The 18,184-nt window shown below is 38.9% G+C and overlaps 2 protein-coding genes across 5 annotated transcripts in view; both read left to right on the forward strand.

Moving 5' to 3' along the window:
* Positions 1 to 10,355, forward strand: part of glceb (glucuronic acid epimerase b) — a 49,372-nt gene extending 39,017 nt beyond the window's left edge. For both annotated transcript variants that reach the window (XM_024295526.2, XM_024295525.2), the window contains 2 exons: positions 3,713 to 4,005; positions 5,028 to 10,355. In XM_024295526.2, the coding sequence (XP_024151294.1) occupies positions 3,713 to 4,005; positions 5,028 to 5,759 (1,025 nt within the window). In that variant the 3' untranslated portion in view covers positions 5,760 to 10,355. The remainder of the gene's footprint in view (positions 1 to 3,712; positions 4,006 to 5,027) is intronic.
* Positions 10,356 to 11,160: 805 nt separating this feature from the next.
* The window catches only part of paqr5b (progestin and adipoQ receptor family member Vb), a 21,052-nt gene continuing 14,028 nt past the window's right edge, over positions 11,161 to 18,184 (forward strand). The window contains exon 1 of one of the 3 annotated variants that reach the window (XM_024294830.2): positions 11,161 to 11,261. The gene's annotated coding sequence lies outside the window, so the exon portion shown is untranslated. The other 2 variants (XM_024294832.2, XM_024294831.2) reach the window with 2 other exon arrangements.

Consider the following 18,184-nt stretch of genomic DNA (forward strand, 5'->3'; position numbering starts at 1 on the left):
GTCCTATGGGAAATGCCATTAAATGTTAGCACCAAGCTAGCAGACTTTAGCTTTATGTGCTAAATTGATTTATATCTTTTATGAATCGATTATTGATCTATTAAGCTTAAATTGATTCAAATCAATAAATCCTTTTTTTTTTTACCCAGCCCTAGCTGTATTCCTCTTCTCCACCCACTATCTTCTCTCGAACAACATTAAATGGTTTGTATATACGAAGTATCAAAAGCCAAGCAGAAAAAATGAACTACTGGATGACCTGCATTGTTGTTAGTTTCAGCCCACATGCGTCATGACACTCCAGCTTTGAGTGGAAACTTTCACTCGAATTGCCTTGTCCTTTCTAAACTGGACCGGAGCGCTCAGTGGTAAATTAGGCTTTAGAGTTTCATCCTCAAAATCAGCTCCCTCATGGGCTGCTGGAGCCTATCCCTGCTGTTTTGGGGTGTTAAGCTGAGCTTAAGATAAGGGTTGCTAGTTCATAACGTATACCAACAACTCCACACTGAATCCACAAGAACATTCTCCAATCAATTAACCTATCAAACGTGTTTGAACCGGCCCTACATACAAATTGGGTTATTGGGCGTTCATTGATCACGCGCTGGAAGTTTTGACTGCTAAATTGCAAAAATGCTTAACTTTGACCAATCAGGGCCTTTGGTTTACTAGTTGTGTGGGTAGTGTCCTTTTCAAAACACAGAAGTACCAATCATTGGAAACATGATCACAAAGAAAAAATGAATAACTGTAGTTTGTCCCAGTCTGGACATATGAAACCAAGTCTTTCATACATCACAACAGAGTTGGGAAAGAAAAAAGCATACCACTTTGACATTTCACACCACAGCTCTTCCAACTGTTGGTGGTGGACATGCGTTGTAGTAAACTGCAAAAAAAACAGAAAGAATCCCCATCCTGCTTCTCCCTGCTTGTCCGGTGTGTACACATCAGCTGAACACACGTTTATGAAATCACAGCACATTCTTGAACGTCCAGTACATGCCCGGTGTGAATGTAACATTATAATGGGGGTTTATGTAGCTTCAGACACAGGGAGTGTATACTTGTATAAACTCCTTTTATATTTGTGGCTAAATTATTTTTGTGTATTTTTTTGGACAGGTCGGATGACAAGATTGTGGGATTACTGATATGATTTACTCCTCTCTCTACTTGTACTTTGGGATTTAACTGCTGTTGTTGAATTTATGTGACTCTTTGTAGAAAGAGTCAAAGTACTCTCGTAGCGGTTTACTTTGAAATTTGAAGATGTTTTTTGTCTCTGATCTCCTGGTTTCCTACCAGCTTAATGTTCTGCATACAAAAGTACCAGATTCTACCTTTCGACAACTGAATGTCAAAAAAGACTCTTTAGCAGTCAGTTTGTGTGAACAGGAACAGCTGCAGAATGCCTGAAGAGAAATGAGGGCTGGGGAATCTGCCGTGACTGCGGCAAGTTTGCTCAAACATTTTGATGCAGGAGTTGTCATTCACTCCATCATCTCCCTGCACTCCAAAAATTACTTATTTATACAACAACACCCCATAGTTTGTGCATAATATGGACAACTATCATTTCATTTCTTGATAAACATGCTTTAAAACTATCAAGTTCCAATGACCAAATAAGACAAAAACATGTTTGGGAACAGTGCTATTAGAGCAGACATCTGCTGCTGTTAATGTCAAATGTCTTCTCCAAATGCCAAAGTGGGTCCCAGTGGTGGTGGGGGGTTAAAACTCTCAGCAGATGAGAATTTGTGATAGCTTTAAAGGAAGATATTGTAGTTAAATGTCTTTTTGATTTGTACCATTTTGGAAAACTCGTGCTATTAAGACACTTACTTTAACACCAAAAACATAAATTGAAGATGTTTTTTTTTTCATCTTAAAAAAGGACATAGTTTCTACAGAGCAGCAGTAGTCCATTAGAAATTAATCTCTAAATTCTGAGCGGGACTGTTGGCATAGAGCAACCCCACCCCCCATTCCCCTCCCCGTTTCTGAGACCTTGGAGCAGGGAGTTTGTGGCTTACGCCTATGTACAAATAAACTCTTTTTTTCTAACAGCATCTTTTCGTCTGCTCCTGATTCACAACAATTTGAATAAAGAAATACTCAGAAATGCAATTTTAAGCTTAATTTTATTTATAAGTGTTTTCCATTATCAGAAAAGGCCACAAAAACATTAAAAAACACAATTGTCGGGGTGGAACTTTAAATATGCTGGTCACATAGCAGATAGTTAAGTATAGCTTATGGACAAAAATGCAAATGAAAAAGCAGATCTATTTATTTTCTTGAAACATGAGACTTAACCGCATTCACAGCTTTGAGTAAAGCGTTGTTCTCACATGTAAGCATGAATATAGCTGAAAATGTCATCAGTCACATGACTGCGATTGCACAGCAGGTACCAACTGCATACATTTTCACGTGTTTGTGTGTCATGCCTCCTCGTGTATACAAACACGGCTGACACTGACATATTTGCAGCAGTATGTCATCTCTGTCTGACTGGTTGCTAAACAGCAAGAGAGCCGAGCGGTGGAGGTGGAATCTCGTCTGCATTCGCTGCTCATCCTTTATTGATGGCAGAGTAATCACAGGGCCAGAGTACAAATCCACTTACTCTCTGCATTGCCTTAAGTAATGGATTTATGAGTGCATTAAAGAGCCGTAGTCTTCCAGAGGCCCCTGCCAGACTGTCTCTGCCTTCACTCTGCGCCTGATCGACTGTCTTTGTCTCATTCGGCATCAAGCGCTTCTGCTATTGCAGCTCATTTCATGTGAGCTCTTTCTGCCTTCCGCTGACTGTTGGCTCATTGTCACGCTCTCCAGTGTGAGCGAGCTTTAGGAGCATTTGCAAAATCCATTATGCCATTAGACTTCTTTTTTCTTGACTTTTATGTCCTTTCATATCTCTATCCTTAGAGGTGCCCCTAATTTAAATAGAAGAAAGTCTCATAGATCAAGGAATGGCTGTCCTGAGACAATACCCAAGCTGCAGCTGAACAGTCGGAGCTAAATCAGCACAGAGAAAATGCAGGACTTGAGAAGTGCTAAAAAGATGGCATTTACATTGTTTTTGCTTGGCTTAAATTAGGATATAGTAATGCAAAAGAAACTGAATGCTGTCGTTTATGTAAGCAGTCTGCAACAACCAGCCTCAAAGACTGATGAAAATTATGTTTTTAACATGTTCTTGGTGGATTTTTATGGTGATGGAGGACATATGTACTTAAAATAAGCTTGAAATTCAATTACTGAGTATTTCTTTATTCAAATTTTTGTGAATCAGGAGTAGATGCAAAAATGCAGTCTGGAAAAAGCCTGTAGCAGTGCTGTAGGTGCTACAGTTGGTGGGACACAGGCTAAATAAAGTTAGGTTGGGGTTGTGAGGGGCTGTGAGCTAGCAGGAAAGAGTGTTAACAAATGGATGATGGGAAGTGGGGGCCAACAGTCTCGTCTACAACTCAAAGAATTTCTAATAAACGCCTGCCGCTCTGCTTCAACTATGTCAAAGAAACAATAGGTTCATAGAGTTCACAATTAATAGACCACTGGGAACATTTTGAAAATAGATCAAAAGATAATTGGAGTGGGACTTTAGATAATTGAAATGTTTCCTCTAACTCGACCCCTAAAAAAGAATAAATGTTCATTTCGTCTACCTCATTGTATTTGTGATGTGGTTGTGTTGTTTCAGAGTCCTCAGAAGGCGTTTCTCTCCAACTGGGCAACTCCAGAGATTTCATCCTAAGCTTGGACATCAAGTTTGTCTCAAACGGCAGCGTGTCCGTCATCTTGGAAACCACAGAGAAGGGCCCCCCCTTCACCATTCACTATGTGACCAGCACACAGCTCATTGCCTTCAAAGACCGCGACATCACCTACGGCATCGGGCTGCGCACAGCCTGGAGCACCCTGACCCGAGACCTCCTGACCGACCTGAGGAAGGGCGTCGGTCTGTCCAACACTAAGGCTGTCAAAGCCACTAAGGTAACGTCATGAAGCGTTACCAAAGTCCATGGAGCGGATGGAAGACGACACAGAGGCTGCTTTGATTAGAACTTCTGCAGCAACACTGAATATTTATGTAGAATTCAAACTAACCCTCAACATTTTTTCAACTACCATAATTCTTCAACCGTTTATGCAAATAATGCAATTCAAGTAGATTCTGTAGAGGAGAAACGCAGCCTTGCAATGATATGCAACACTTTACAGTAGTGAAGTGTTGATGCAATCATCTCAAATCAGCTGATTCTGTCACAGAGAAAAGTGGCTTTGTGGCATTACGAAACTTTACGTTAGTATTTTTTCTCCATATCAAAATCAGTCGATTCACATCGATCAAATGAACAGTCGAGGAGTTACGATCTAACAAAGAGCGTGGATTATTTATGTTTGCATCTTAAAAGGTAAAAAAATTACAAATTAGGATATTTGACATGATTTGACTGATTTGTACAGAAACTAATATACAATATATTCTTCATTGTCTGGTTATTACGAGAACCCCCCATCAAAAAAAAAAAAGTAGGGCAGGCCATTTTCGGCTTCTGTAGATTTGTGCTCCACCAGATGATTTTTATTTAGTTTTAATGGCTCCCTTCTTTTTCTTAATAATAATGCATTTTTTTTCTTAAACTAATCCCGGTATAGTATTTTTTGATAAAATTAGGACATTAAAACAGTAATGTTTTTACAAAAAAAAGCATAATGCCTTTAGCATTAAGTGCCTTTTAACCACTTTAGCTCTAAAATGACCTAAATATAGCTCCTACTTAAAAGCAAAAAAATAAGTGATGTTCTTCTTTTCATAGCTGGAAAAAAAAATCAGGCTTTAATTGGTTAAAGTTGCATTTCAGTTATTTTTTTGTATTTGCCAACTCTATATTTTTTTCTTTATAGATTATTTATAATTTAATGTTTATTATTTGAAAATCTTTGAGAAAGACGAGCATAAATAACAACTCCTAAGCATGTTCTTTGTGGTCATATTTGTCTTCTTTCCTCAGATAATGCCCAGGAGAGTGGTGCAGTTGGTCCTTCACGGGCGCGGCTTTGTTGACAACATCACCATCTCCACCACCTCCCACATGGCCGCCTTCTTCGCTGCCAGCGATTGGCTGTTGCGGAACCAGGACGAGCGGGGAGGATGGCCCATCATGGTCACTCGTAAACTTGGCGAGGGCTTCCGGCCTCTGGAGCCCGGCTGGTACTCGGCCATGGCTCAGGGGCAGGCCATGTCCACGCTGGTGAGAGCCTACCTGCTCACCAAGAACCAGGCGTACCTCAAGGCTGCGCTCAAAGCGGTCGGACCGTACAAGGTGCCTTCAGCGCAGCATGGGGTCAAGGCGGTGTTCATGAACAAGTACGACTGGTATGAGGAGTACCCCACCAGCCCCGGCTCGTTCGTCCTCAACGGCTTCATCTACTCCTTGATCGGGCTCTACGACTTAGCAGAGACGGCCGGCGAGAAGCTGGGCAGGGAGGCGGGGCAACTCTTCAGCCGTGGCATGGAGTCGCTGAAAGCCATGCTGCCTCTCTTTGACACAGGATCTGGGAGTATCTATGACCTGCGTCACTTCATGTTGGGAACGGCTCCCAACCTGGCTCGCTGGGACTATCACACCACGCACATTAACCAGCTCCAGCTGCTGGCGTCCATAGACAACGCCGCCATTTTCAAGGACGTCATCAAGCGCTGGAAAGGCTACTTGAAAGGGATTCGAGCCAAGCACAACTAGACGAATTAGGAGTGTTACCTGTGTGTGTGTTGTGTGTCAGATGATCGGGTGAAGGTGAGTGTCCTCCCTGTGGAACCAGTTCTCCATCAGAGGGAGGAGTTCAGTCTGCTGCAGCTCTCACTGCTGCCGCTCTCTTGTGTGCTTTGCTGCAATACTTTTGTTTTTCCACAAAATAAACTGTTTTTATTTGTTCCCATGAGGCTGGACTCGGAGCGCGAGCTACGTTCAGGTAAAATAGATGTGTATTTTGTTTAAAAATAAATGATTTTCATGTTGGAGAGACAGAACCTCATTTCAGACTTTCGTAAAATGAACCACTGTATTTTTTTTAATTAGCTTTTCTTATGTAATTCATCTCAGAATTTCAAAATCTATGAAAAAGTGATAACATAAAGAGTATTTTATTACAAAGATGATGGAGGATGTTGCCAAAAAGGTAGATCTGTGAGCTTTTCCTCTACAGAGTTTTGACGTTTTATTCTGACAAATAACCCCTCCTCTCTAAAATCAGGACAAACATTTGACTACGGGATTACATCCAAACTTTAAATGAGGTTTCATTTATTTCCCTCCTAAATGTAAACATTGAAGAAAGGATTAGGTGTGTGTTTGCTGCTTAAACTGAGCTCCGAGGAATAAACAATCCCTCTGAACTCACACGAATGAAGAACCCTAGAAACAAACATATCATCCCTGCAGTCCTTCCTGCAGCAGATTTATCTTATAATTACTTCTGAAGCTGCTAATGTGAGACGAGTTATCACAGACGGCAGTTGGGAGTTCTGAGTGAAGCCTTTTTTTTTCTCCTCAAACAGGCTAGCCAGTTTTAGGAGAGGAGGGGCTCGCCCAAAAACGTAGCTTAATAATGCTCACCAACATGACTGACGAAGAAGAAACACTAAAGCTACGTTCACAGCGGCCTCGGTAACGTGCGTTCTGGTGTCAGTTTTCAATGTAAAGCCTATGGAAACTAGTTCTGTCAAATTTAAAAAATGAATCACACTTTGGGGCTGTGATTAATCACAAAATAGAACGGGTAAATTTATGACAATATATAACTTTTGTACAAAAAAAAGGCCAGAGAAATTTTCCTTTTATTTTAATTGTCTGAAATATTGAAATGTATAATGTTAAAGGGGCCATACCATGATTTTCTTTAGTCTTTCAGAATAAGCTTTATCCATATAAATGATCATATATTAAGTTTGGAACACTAAAAAACAAATTATTTATAAAATAAAGAACTCTTTTCATTCCCAGAAGTAAAACGACTCGATCTTAGGCTCAGCCTATCGCTCCTTGGGGGTGCTGCCCACTTCATGACGTCATCCTAGAGCCGTCCTCGTCAGCGTGTCTACGTAAAAAGAATATATATATATAGATGTACATACAGTGCAGCTCGGGTGTTTATCCCCAAAATTAGGCACAGACAGAATGGCGATGGCTAATGGGTTAATTTTGCGGTGAAATTGGGTGAAATAATGCAGACAACAACTCCAGATGAGCATTTCAGGATGTCTTGAAACGATGACATATGATCTCTGTATCAAAAATCTTCTTTGCTTTTATGCAGATCCATTTTTGCCGTTGCTCAATAATCCACATTTAAACCAGTTCTTCCAATTCTTCGCTCCCCTTTTCCACCAGGAAATATCCTGCTCCCTTTCTCCTGCTGTCTTTCCAATATCCCGTCTGCATTCTCGGATACGTATAGGATTCATCTCAACATGTTGTGCAGATTTCTCACTAGTCAGTATGCTCCAGTGCCACCGCACAAAGTTTGAACACTAAACCAAACGAGTGTTTCTTGGTGAGCTGCACGAGCTCACAACAAAGACGGTCAGCATCTGCTGTGCACGTGCTGGAGAGGGGCGGGTACTCTCTTCCAGTTTTTGATGCGTTCGGGTCACATTCCCTTTTACGAAAAAGCTATCTAAACCGAAAAAATAACGAGAATAAAGCACAACAAATTGATTTAATATATATATATATATATGTATTTTGTAAGTGACCATGTTATAAGTGTGATAATCCCCGATAAAGTGTGCATTATCAGAAATTAACGCACGGTGTGGAACCCTTAACTGTTGGAAGATTGATGCTTCACGGAGTGTAATTAATTAGTGTCAAGAAGTATTAACACATTCATTTTTTTATCAATAGTGTGCATTAACGCGTTAATGTTGACAGCCCTAATGTAAACACACCCATATATGGACATTTCAGGCCAAAATTCTCTTGCCTTCATGTGAAGCAACAAAAGCTTTTAGAACTGTTTTCAGGATCTACATACAAAACACGTGACCAATAGATGCGCATAAAAAGTTAAACCAGGTTGAACTTTGACCAATCAGGGACTTGGATTTGTTAGTGACGTTTTGATACTGTTGTCTTTAATTCATGGATGTACCAACCGCTTGAGAACTGATCATGGAGGAGGAATTAATAATTCCGAATTTTGCCTGCCCAGAATTATATGACACCAAGGCCGAATCCGAATTCTTCCCCTACCCTACGGCTTCTCCCTGCCCCCATATTTAGCCCTCCAAATGGAGAGCTGTGGAAAAAAAAGTGTCTTCATATTTGGATGACACTGCCACGTGAGGACGTCATCGAAAGTCGCGGGGCAGCTACGTTAGCGCATAACTGCTAGCGCTCAGAATTGCATAACATCAGTTTTATAACTTTAAAAGTCATGCTAAAACAATAAAGTAATTACTTACGTTTAAATGTAAGCATGTACCTGTAGGTACATGCGCTAGTAAATGGTAGCAAAAAAAAAGAAGCCCCTCCCTGCTGGTGCAGTGTGAACACCATAGACTAAACTCGCTAGAAATGCGCGTCACAAGCCCGGTGTGAACGTAGCAGCAATTATTACATCTTTTTCCAAATGTGTTGGCAGCATTTTCTAACTTGAACTGAAGAAAGAGGTGCTCTTAAACTATGAGCTAACAGTTAAAAGAAGCATTTTTTCATAATCTTGTACTGAGCCTTTTCTAATCCTGTTTTTTTTGTTTTGTAGAATCATTACTGTTTGATTTTAAGCCCCGCTCCCTTTTTTGTGTGTTGTTTCCTTGGCCATTAAAGCCCTTCCTCTGCAGCTCCGAGCAGAAAACTGTAATTACAGATGCAAGTGTAGGCGGTGTCTCGGTGGTGTAGAGGAAGGTGGGCAGCCGCAGCTGCCTCTCGCTGCCGCTCAGCCTCCACCTTGTGAGAGAAGAGTGCCAGCCTAATGAAAGCTGGAGGTGAATTCTTCAAGGTACACTCAGACCCCGCGGGGCTCTGGGCGCTCCTCCGGCCCCGCTGAGTGCATGAACTCTTGAGTGATGCCCCGGAGAAAGACAGTTCTCCCTGCTAATAAGGTGGAGAGGCTGCAGCTCTGCACAGCCACCAGTCAGCGCTTTAACAAGCTGTCGGTGTCGATGAAGCTCTCATCGATCTGCCATAGAGATCATGAATACCAGGCAGGGGCTGCTTTTCATAAAATTGGTCTAATCTTTAAAAGAAAAACGTTCCTTAGATTGTGAGTGGCCGTGTAAATCGATTGAGCTAAATTGAAATCTGATGGAATGCTTTTACAATTTGGTGATGGTGATAGTAAACATAAATATTTTGATGTGAAATTGAGTACGGACGCGTATCGACCTCCTTCCATGTAACACAGATAAATGTTAGCACATAGATTTGCAATGTCTGAATATGAACATGTGCAGTATTGGGTGAAATGCTGCACGTGGGAGGCAGTTTTTGCCCATTTTTTTATAATTAAAAGAATAAAATAAACAAAAAGCTCAGTTAAGAACATTTTTTTTCTTTTTTTGTAATTCCTTTTAATTAAAACTGTAAACTCAGTTTTTTGTTTTCTGAAAACCCTGTTTTTATGCCAAAGTTTTTTCTTCAAAATCATGTGAATCTGTATATTTTGGTGCAAACTGGCTTCCATTCAGCTTCAGATGATGGTAACTTAGCATGGAAGTGTCATGGGGAGACGCCGCCTCGTAGAAATACTCGTTTTTTGTGGGTGTAGGGTTTGGAAAGTTGACTTTAATCGTTGGTGGGGGGCGTGTGCAACTAGAATTGAGTCTTTACTGGGTTTTTAAAGGGAAGTGAGCTTCTGGCTGCAGTTCACCTTGTAAACCTTTTGTTTTTTGTTAGACTGCAAATGATATTTGTTAGTTTATGTAAAAGCACAAATGCTGTTCTGTCATCCTCACATGGTTTTGGGAATTCTTTTTGTATCTTTTTAGGACAATGTGCAACGCCTTCACTGGGTAAGCTGCTATTGTTGTTTAGTCATGATTAGGAGCTTTTCAGTTGTTTTTATTTTAGTTGGTTAGTTAAAAAGAGAGAAAAAAATGACTCTAATGGCCGTAGCGGTCAGTGTGATTTATGCAATAAGATGTTTCCTGGGGTTTGTGTCTCTGTGACACACCTGGAGGGTTTGTACAGACTCTGCAATCAAAGCACAATGTGCAAATACTTTGTTTTCTTTTTTTTTAGTCAGAGAAAGTGTTTATATACAGAGAAAATCTTTGTGCTTTAAGAAGTTGCTTTTTAAAGATGTAAAACAATTAATAAAATAATTTTTCTTAAAAATCTGCTGTGATTTCTTTGTGCTTTTCAATGACCTCATAGATCAAGTGTCAAAGTCGAGGCCCGGGGGCCGGTTCCGGCCCTCCAGATCATTTTACATTATTGTTATTAATGGCCCGATGTTATCTTGCGCTTAATAACGTACTAACTTCTATAATTTTGATAAAATATATTTTTATGGAGAGTAAAATATTCCAAGTTCATAAAGGTAAAAGTTGATTTAATCTGGAATAATATACCTGCCTGTTTTTATTTATATTAATGTTTAAAAGTTATTTTTTAAAGTTTAAAAATTTTAGTTTTAGCGTGTTTAATAAATGTTTACAATCTTAGGTGTGTTTTGGATTTTGGCCCCCTGTCATTGGATTGATATGATTTTTCTTCCATGAAGCTGCTGATGATCTTTTTTTATTGTTTTTTCAGCAGGTTTAAAATTGAATAAGGCAGAAAATGCTCATTTCTGGCTGTTCAATTGGATCCATCAGGAAAAATAAATGGATAATTGATGACTGGTTAAAAAAAACCTGATTTCCACATTCTTATTTTAACTGATTTTTTTTTTAATATAACTTGAGCTGATATTTTTTTCCAGTTGCAAATGTGCGTTCTCTTCAATTCTAAACATTTTAACTGTGGATTTTAGGTTTGAATTTTTTTTTTTCTTATTTCTTTTATTGATTTCTTTTCTCAGTACAACCATTAGCAGAACAAATAAGGAGTTCATGAAATACCAGGTGGTGGAATGAAACCACACATTCAGAACAAACATATTGTCCTAAAGGTTTGACTAAACTAGAATATAAATAGTGAAGAGGAGCTGCTGAAAGGCAGGAAGCATGTGAGGTGATTGAGAACGAGCTGCAGGTGAGAAGACCGGCTGCCTGAGAGGAAGGAAGGAAGTCGACTCGAGTAAGTGAGGGAAGAAAAGCACAAAGAGTAAAAACTGAAATGACATTTGAACATGCAGGTGATGACTTGTGAAAACACATTAAAAATGCTTTAAATTATATTAACTTTCAAAGAAAATGGCAGGAATGTGTGTTTTTTTATGCTTCAGTTCTCTGTTGCTTTTTCAAGACATTTGCACTCGTTCAGGTTCTGGAAGGTCTGCGCTGCACAGAAGCAGTTCATGATGTCGTCCTTGTGAAAATAGTGAGAAGCAAAGCTCTCCTGATTAATAATTTATCCTAATTAGGCTCTTCTGATCCAGTGAGGAGCAGTGAAACCTGATGAGGACGGTCTGCTGCCATCTGCTTGCAGTTTTCATTACCTTCAGGCCTTGTTTCAATGCAGCCATAATTTCTCACACAGACAGAGATGTCGTATTATTCGGCTTCCTCTTGACACCAGGCTCGTCTCCCGGTCCTGTCGTTCCACAGATCTGATGAGCTCAGATTCGTGTTGCTGATGCCTCCCTGTTTGGCTTTAGCCACAGTTTTTCATGTTCAGCCTTTCTGTTATTCTGACTGTATCGTCTTGATGAAATTAGCTCCGTGCTGAACCCTGGGTTATTTGATTTGTGTGTGGTTGTTGGTCCCTCAGGAGGACAGGAAATGGAAGCTGGATGCATGTGGATCAAGGTCTCACAGGACCTTTAAGTGTTCATGTTGGGCTTTTGATTTAGGCGAGTGAACTTACCAGAACTAATTTAGCACGGTAAGGACACAAAAAAGCTAGTGTAAAGAAAAGATAATTTATTTATCTAGTAGCTGACAGTTGTGTAGCTCTGACCAATCTGAAATGAGACCGGCAGGAGATGATCTCTGGAGATGTTAGAAAAGTCATTTTACATTTGGGTCAAATTGTGATCTTCAGTAATTGGGTGGCAGAATTATTATGATTTGCTGATAGTATACAGTTAGAACAATCTATTATATATTAGAATCGTCTGATTTTGGATTATATCCATAATAACTAATAAAATGACCTTTTTATGCTCTTTTATGAAGCACTTTTAAACCGATTCCACAGTGAACTGGAGATTTATAAATATTTTAAACTGATTTGAGAATAAAGTTCTAAAGTGTGTTTGGGATTTTCGGAGAGGCCCTGACTTCCTGTTCACAGGCCAGAGCTTCATTTAGCTGGCAGCAGCAGCAGCAGCTTCATATTTATCCATGAGAACGGTGAGTGACGTTAGTTGCCTCTCTGCTTGGGAAGAGAACAAAAACATGTTTGAAAAACGCTGATGGATGCCTGGAAAAATGTGACCTCATTAGTAGTCCAGTGTTGTCAGAGAACCTGCCTCGTCCTGCTCCCTGTCAAATCATTTCTACTGCTCATCTGGCTGTGTCGCGTGAAGACACGCCTGCCGAGTGCAGCTCAGCCTCCCTCACAAGACGAGGAATCCCAATATTAAAAATGAAATCATGTTTTGTCTCACCTTCCCAAGCAGGTCATTAGTTTTTAAATGACAGACAAAAAGGCTTCATCAGTCATCAGCACAATCCCCAGCCAGATATGATAATGATGCCACAGACGGAGCTGCAGGGGGTGGGGGGGATGATATGGAGTGTGTGTGTTGGGGAGGGGGGTGAAAGTCTGATATTCAACAGAGGGAAAAAATAAAAAATAAAAAGAGCGCCTGGAGTCTGGCAACTATTAATAATGCATCAGGGGAGCGACTGTGCCGCCCGCTCCCCTCATTTGGAGACACAAACTGCACCTCATCAACAGAAACACCAGGGAGCCTCCAACTCTGCAGCACAGCGGTCTGGACGCTCCTTTTGTCATCTCACAGAAACACAACACACAACTGAGCAGGAAAATGTGACTTAGTGAAGTTATTGACATATTCAAAGTGTATCAATACTGACTGTTATTAAACCCAACGGTCTGTAACCTGCAGTCTCTCTGCAAGGTGCTTGACATTTTTTTGTATTAGATCTAAAGGGAAGTCATAGAAACATGACTGCTAATTTAGCAACCTTTAAACTCCAGATGCTTTTGCTCCTTTAGACTTTCTTTACTCTGTTGCTTCTTTGTTGGGAAACACCGCCCCCTTGTGGTGAAATATGATATTGAGGTTAGAAGAGGCAGCAACAGGTCCAATTAAAATGGAAAAAAGTTAACAGCTGAGAGATTTTTAACTTTGGGGCAGCCATGGTGCAGAGGTAGAGTGGTCGACCTCTGATCGGACGACTGAAGGTTCAATTCCTGCCCTCAATGAACCCCAGATTGCTCTTAATGGTTATAAGTTGGCTCCAGTGTGTGAATGTGTGAGTGAGGGAATGAAATGGTGAATATAAAATGCTTTAGGCCTTCTTAAAAAGTAGTTAAGTATTATATATATAAAAAAAAAATCATTGTTACTTTATTGCATCTCAATTTCAAATGTTATATTGTAAAGTCATCTTTCAGTTTTATATTTTTGTTTAATATCTAACCCTATTTAAATGACGTGCTGATGACCTCTCAACCAGGTCACCCTTGAAAAAGAGATCCTGATCTTAATGGGTTTGTCACCTGGTTAAATAAAGAGTAAATAAAAATGAATAAAAAATATGTAGTATATACCTGGTTTAAAAGGGGTTTTAAAACCAGCAATTTACTCTCCTTTTCACTATTAGAAAAAAATACCAGAATGTGCATATCCAGTAGAAAGTTTAAGCATTAAAAAAACATCTTGGGTTATATTTAAACTTTTTTCAGATGTTCATTTATTTATCCTTAAGGAGACATATCCTTATCTTCAAAATAATAGTAACACGGCCAAAAGTGGCTGTTCCTGTATCACAAATGTGTATTTGAAACGAAGAAAAAAACATGAAAAAATGAGAATCAAACAATATTTCTGGGAGCTTATTTTCAAACTAGACAATTAAAAACTATTGTCTTTGAAATTCTGTCAATGTATCTGAATAAGCAATAACCAAGATTTTACGTTGATTTATTTGGTTTCAGTTTTTCTTTTTGCTGAATTTTTAGTTTACTTCTTAAATATTTTCTTTTTTCCCCCCTCACTTTTGTGAAACTACCTGCATGGGAATGCTGGCTTTAATGAGCGCCTGCAGTCGGTCTCTGCTCGTCCTGCTTCCTAAAGACCGGTTAGTGTGCAGCAGAGGTGCTCTTTGCTTATCCATCTGCCCGCTCAGCCCCCGTGCTTCCAAGAGTGGCTTTAGATGCTGTTTGAGTTGAGATGGTGCTCGTCTGTTGGTTGATTATTAAACGGTTGGAAGGGCTGCACACCATCATAAAAATGGTGCAGCTGTGTTTTTAAATCATTCTCTAAGAAACACCAATGAGATCTTTAAGGACGGGAAGGGAAGCAGCTTTCAGACTAGGAGTTTCACACAGGAAATGACCAGCTTACTTTTGCGTGTGCGTTTTTGGAAGAAATTTGAAACTAAATATGCTTTTTATTCTAAAAAAAAAAATAAATCAAATTGATCTTTTTTGACTCTTTATTTAATGCACCCATATAGATCTGTTGTGATCATCAGGTAAAGGACGGAAAACTCGATCCAGGTTTGACCTCTGAATCACCACAGAACACCTTCTCATTCCCACAAAAAAGAAAAAGAAACAAACAAAAATGATGGACAAAATGCAAATCCTGCACCCAGAACCCTGAGTGAGAAACTTCCAGCCATCCAGTTTAACTAGAAATCTCTGTGCAGCTCTGGTGTTCACAAGTTTTACTCTGATTTTCTGAGTCAAGTCTCACATTTATTTATTTATTTCAAATTAGTTTGTCACTTCGAATTCTGCAACCTTTAACCCTAAAAGAGTAATTTGGTCCAGTATGAGAGCCACAAAGTCCCAATTCACTGTTTAAAAAATGTTTTTTGGCCATTAGAAAATTCATTTACATATTTTTAGATTTTAAACATTTGCAAAAAATGTGTAAGTACAGTGCCTCGTGTTTCTACAAATAACAATTTGACTTACTTTATTTTTTCTAACAGCACAGACAAGTTCCTTTCAGAATAAGTCAAAACACTTCCCCTTACTGCAGCCGACTGACTTAAATTGATTTAAACGCAATAAAAGCAAAATCAAACATAGAATTTTCTATTTTTTGCACCTTCATCTTTTTTCCTCCTTTTAATATTTACTATTGACATGACAGCACTGGTGTAGAACAAAAAATTAAAAAAAAATCTACCCATGTAACTGCAATGATGTACTCTGCCTTTTGAGCAGCCTTAGACACTGTTGTGTAGCAGAAGATAAAAATCAGTGCTTTAGCTACAAACTAATTTGACAACAGATTAAACATTTTAGTACAATTTTTATCAGTTTTCTGTCATATCAAAAATCTAAACAGAACAAACTAGAACTTCAAACCCATTATTTATTCCTATTGTTAGCATTTTTCTTCAAAGCCAAAGAGACACAATGAAGGGATAAAAGAGCTCTATGTGGTTCCAGAGTCTCGGGTTACAGAACCCTGCCTGCTCCAAAACATCCAGGAGGATCAAACGTTTCCTCAAGTACACGACTAAAAGAGGTAGCCTAAAAACAGGAAAAGATCATTAATCCCATAGAGGGAATTATCATTAAAAAATAGTTAACGTTGTAGCGCTTTCTTTTTTCGAGGGTTGCTGGAGTCTGTCCTGGCCACTGTTGGGTGAAGGTGGGGTACGCTGTGGTCAGATCGCCAGGCTCTCAATCACACATCTTTAAGATAACAAAATCTAGAAACAGAGTTCCATTTTTTTTTTTAAAAAAAAAGGAAAAATAAGCTAAAAAGCAAACTGTTAGACAGAATTTACTTAAAAGCAAATGTTATTCTGTTCAATAATAATACATTTTTTGCTAAGCAAATAAGTTGATTTTTTTTTTTAGTTTTTATGCACCTAATTTTAGTTCAATTTGATTAAAATGACACAAAAGTTAGTGTAAGGACTTATTTTAGAACAAAATGAAAATACCATCTTAATAAATCCAAAAAAAATCTTCTTCCTAGAGCATAAATCTACATTTTCTTTAAACAACAATTAATGTGATTTTTGAATCAAGTTTTTCTGAGTATGGAGCAAAAAGATTTGGACTCATTTTTAAAATAATGTCCTTATTCTAGATCCTAGCAAGTCAAAACTTGCTGATTTTGAGAGAAGCTTGGAAAAGTGTGAAGCAAAGAGGAGTTTAAATTACTTCAAACCTGGTTAAATGGCTAAAACAATGTCTAAAAATCAGGTTTTAAATCTTTTCGAGCATTAAAAAGTTTGCAGTGTCTAAAATAGTTTTAAGTTCACTAACTCTAATCTCTGTTCCTCTCATGCAGCTCTCAAAAGGTTTCAAAAACTTAAATTAGTGGATGTCAAGCATGAAATGTCTTTATTTATTGGTTAATACTGTGATTTGTGTTTACATAAGGTTTGACTTTATTTGTGAATGGACACATCCTAAAAAAGATGCTAAGGTTAAAAAAATATATTTTTTAGCTGCTTTTTTAATGCAGCAGAAATGTAATCTGTCTGGTGTGAGGGTCTGTGCTTTCCCTCTGAGTGCTCGTGTTTTACTTCAGCAAATAACCTTGTTTTTATTTCCTCGGGCTCTCGTGGGACCATAACTCTCAGCTCCGTGTTTACTCTGTCAGATGTGAAAGTCTCGATGAATTACTTATTAACACACATTTAACTTTAACGGCTGACCCGCTGCCAATTTCAACAGACTCCCGGTGCCACCAAGATCAAGGATTGACTTTTTTCTGTTTTAAACCAGTTTGTTTGGGTTTTTTTTTTTTTTTTTTTTTTTTTTTTGCAGCGACTCGGATGGCAACTCCTCTGAGAGATCTCTGCTTTAATTCCCATGGTGCATCACAGATGCATGCGTTAGTGAGAGTTACCTTTACTTATTTCCATCACATATTTTTAAATTGTACTGCCATACTACTTTACTTTTACTTGATTCATTTCATAATGAAAACTGAAACCTTTACCATGTTTATTGATCTGCTCCTGTCCACTTCATTCATTTATTTATTTACTTTTTTCGTAACATTTGATGCAGAAAAGCGCAGTACTGTCGGTCGCAGTTTTCCTGGCAGATCATTTTCTGCATCAATTATGCTTCCAAAACGACAGTGATGCACAAAAAGTGTAAAACATTTATTTCTAATTTATTATTAACTCAGAAATAGGAAAAACTGGATTTTACATCAACTTTAAATACAAACAAAGGTTAAAATATCAGATATTATATGGGCCAGCGGCATGTTTAAAAACATGGAGTTTATTTCTGTGTGGAAAGACATTGTTTTCCAGACACCACAATCCTGTGTTTATTTGCCGGACACTTTATTAGGTACACCTGTCCAACTGCTCGTTAACGCTAATTTCTGATCAGCCAATCAGATAGCAGGAACTCAATGCATTCAGACATATAGACATGATGATGATGATGATGTGCTGCAGCTCAAACGCAGCATCAGAGTGAAGAAGAAAGGTGATTGAAGTGACTCTGAACGTGGCACGGTTGTTGTGTCAGACAGACTGACAGGAATCATCTGTTCAGTTTCTTGAACTCTAATGACCTCCACAGTCTCCTAATCTCAATCCAAGTGATCACCTTTGGGATGTGACCAGGAAATTGGCATCATGGATGTTCAGCTGACAAATCTACTGCATCTGAGTGATGCTTTCATGTCCGTATGAACCAAACTCTCAGATGAATGTTTCTAGTACCTTGTTGAATCGATGCCACCAAGGATTAAGGCAGTTCTGATACTAACAAGGTGTACCTAATATTAAAGTGGCAGGTGAGTGCAGATTAAGTGTTGTCAGATTGTTACTCAGAACTTGAGTAAATTCTTTAGCAGTTTACTCATACCAGAGTAAATGTTTGGATGGCTCCTTTTATCTGACTACAGTTTTTTTAATACTGCC

Source organism: Oryzias melastigma, linkage group LG3 (genome assembly GCF_002922805.2).
Source record: "Oryzias melastigma strain HK-1 linkage group LG3, ASM292280v2, whole genome shotgun sequence".
NCBI lineage: Eukaryota > Metazoa > Chordata > Actinopteri > Beloniformes > Adrianichthyidae > Oryzias > Oryzias melastigma.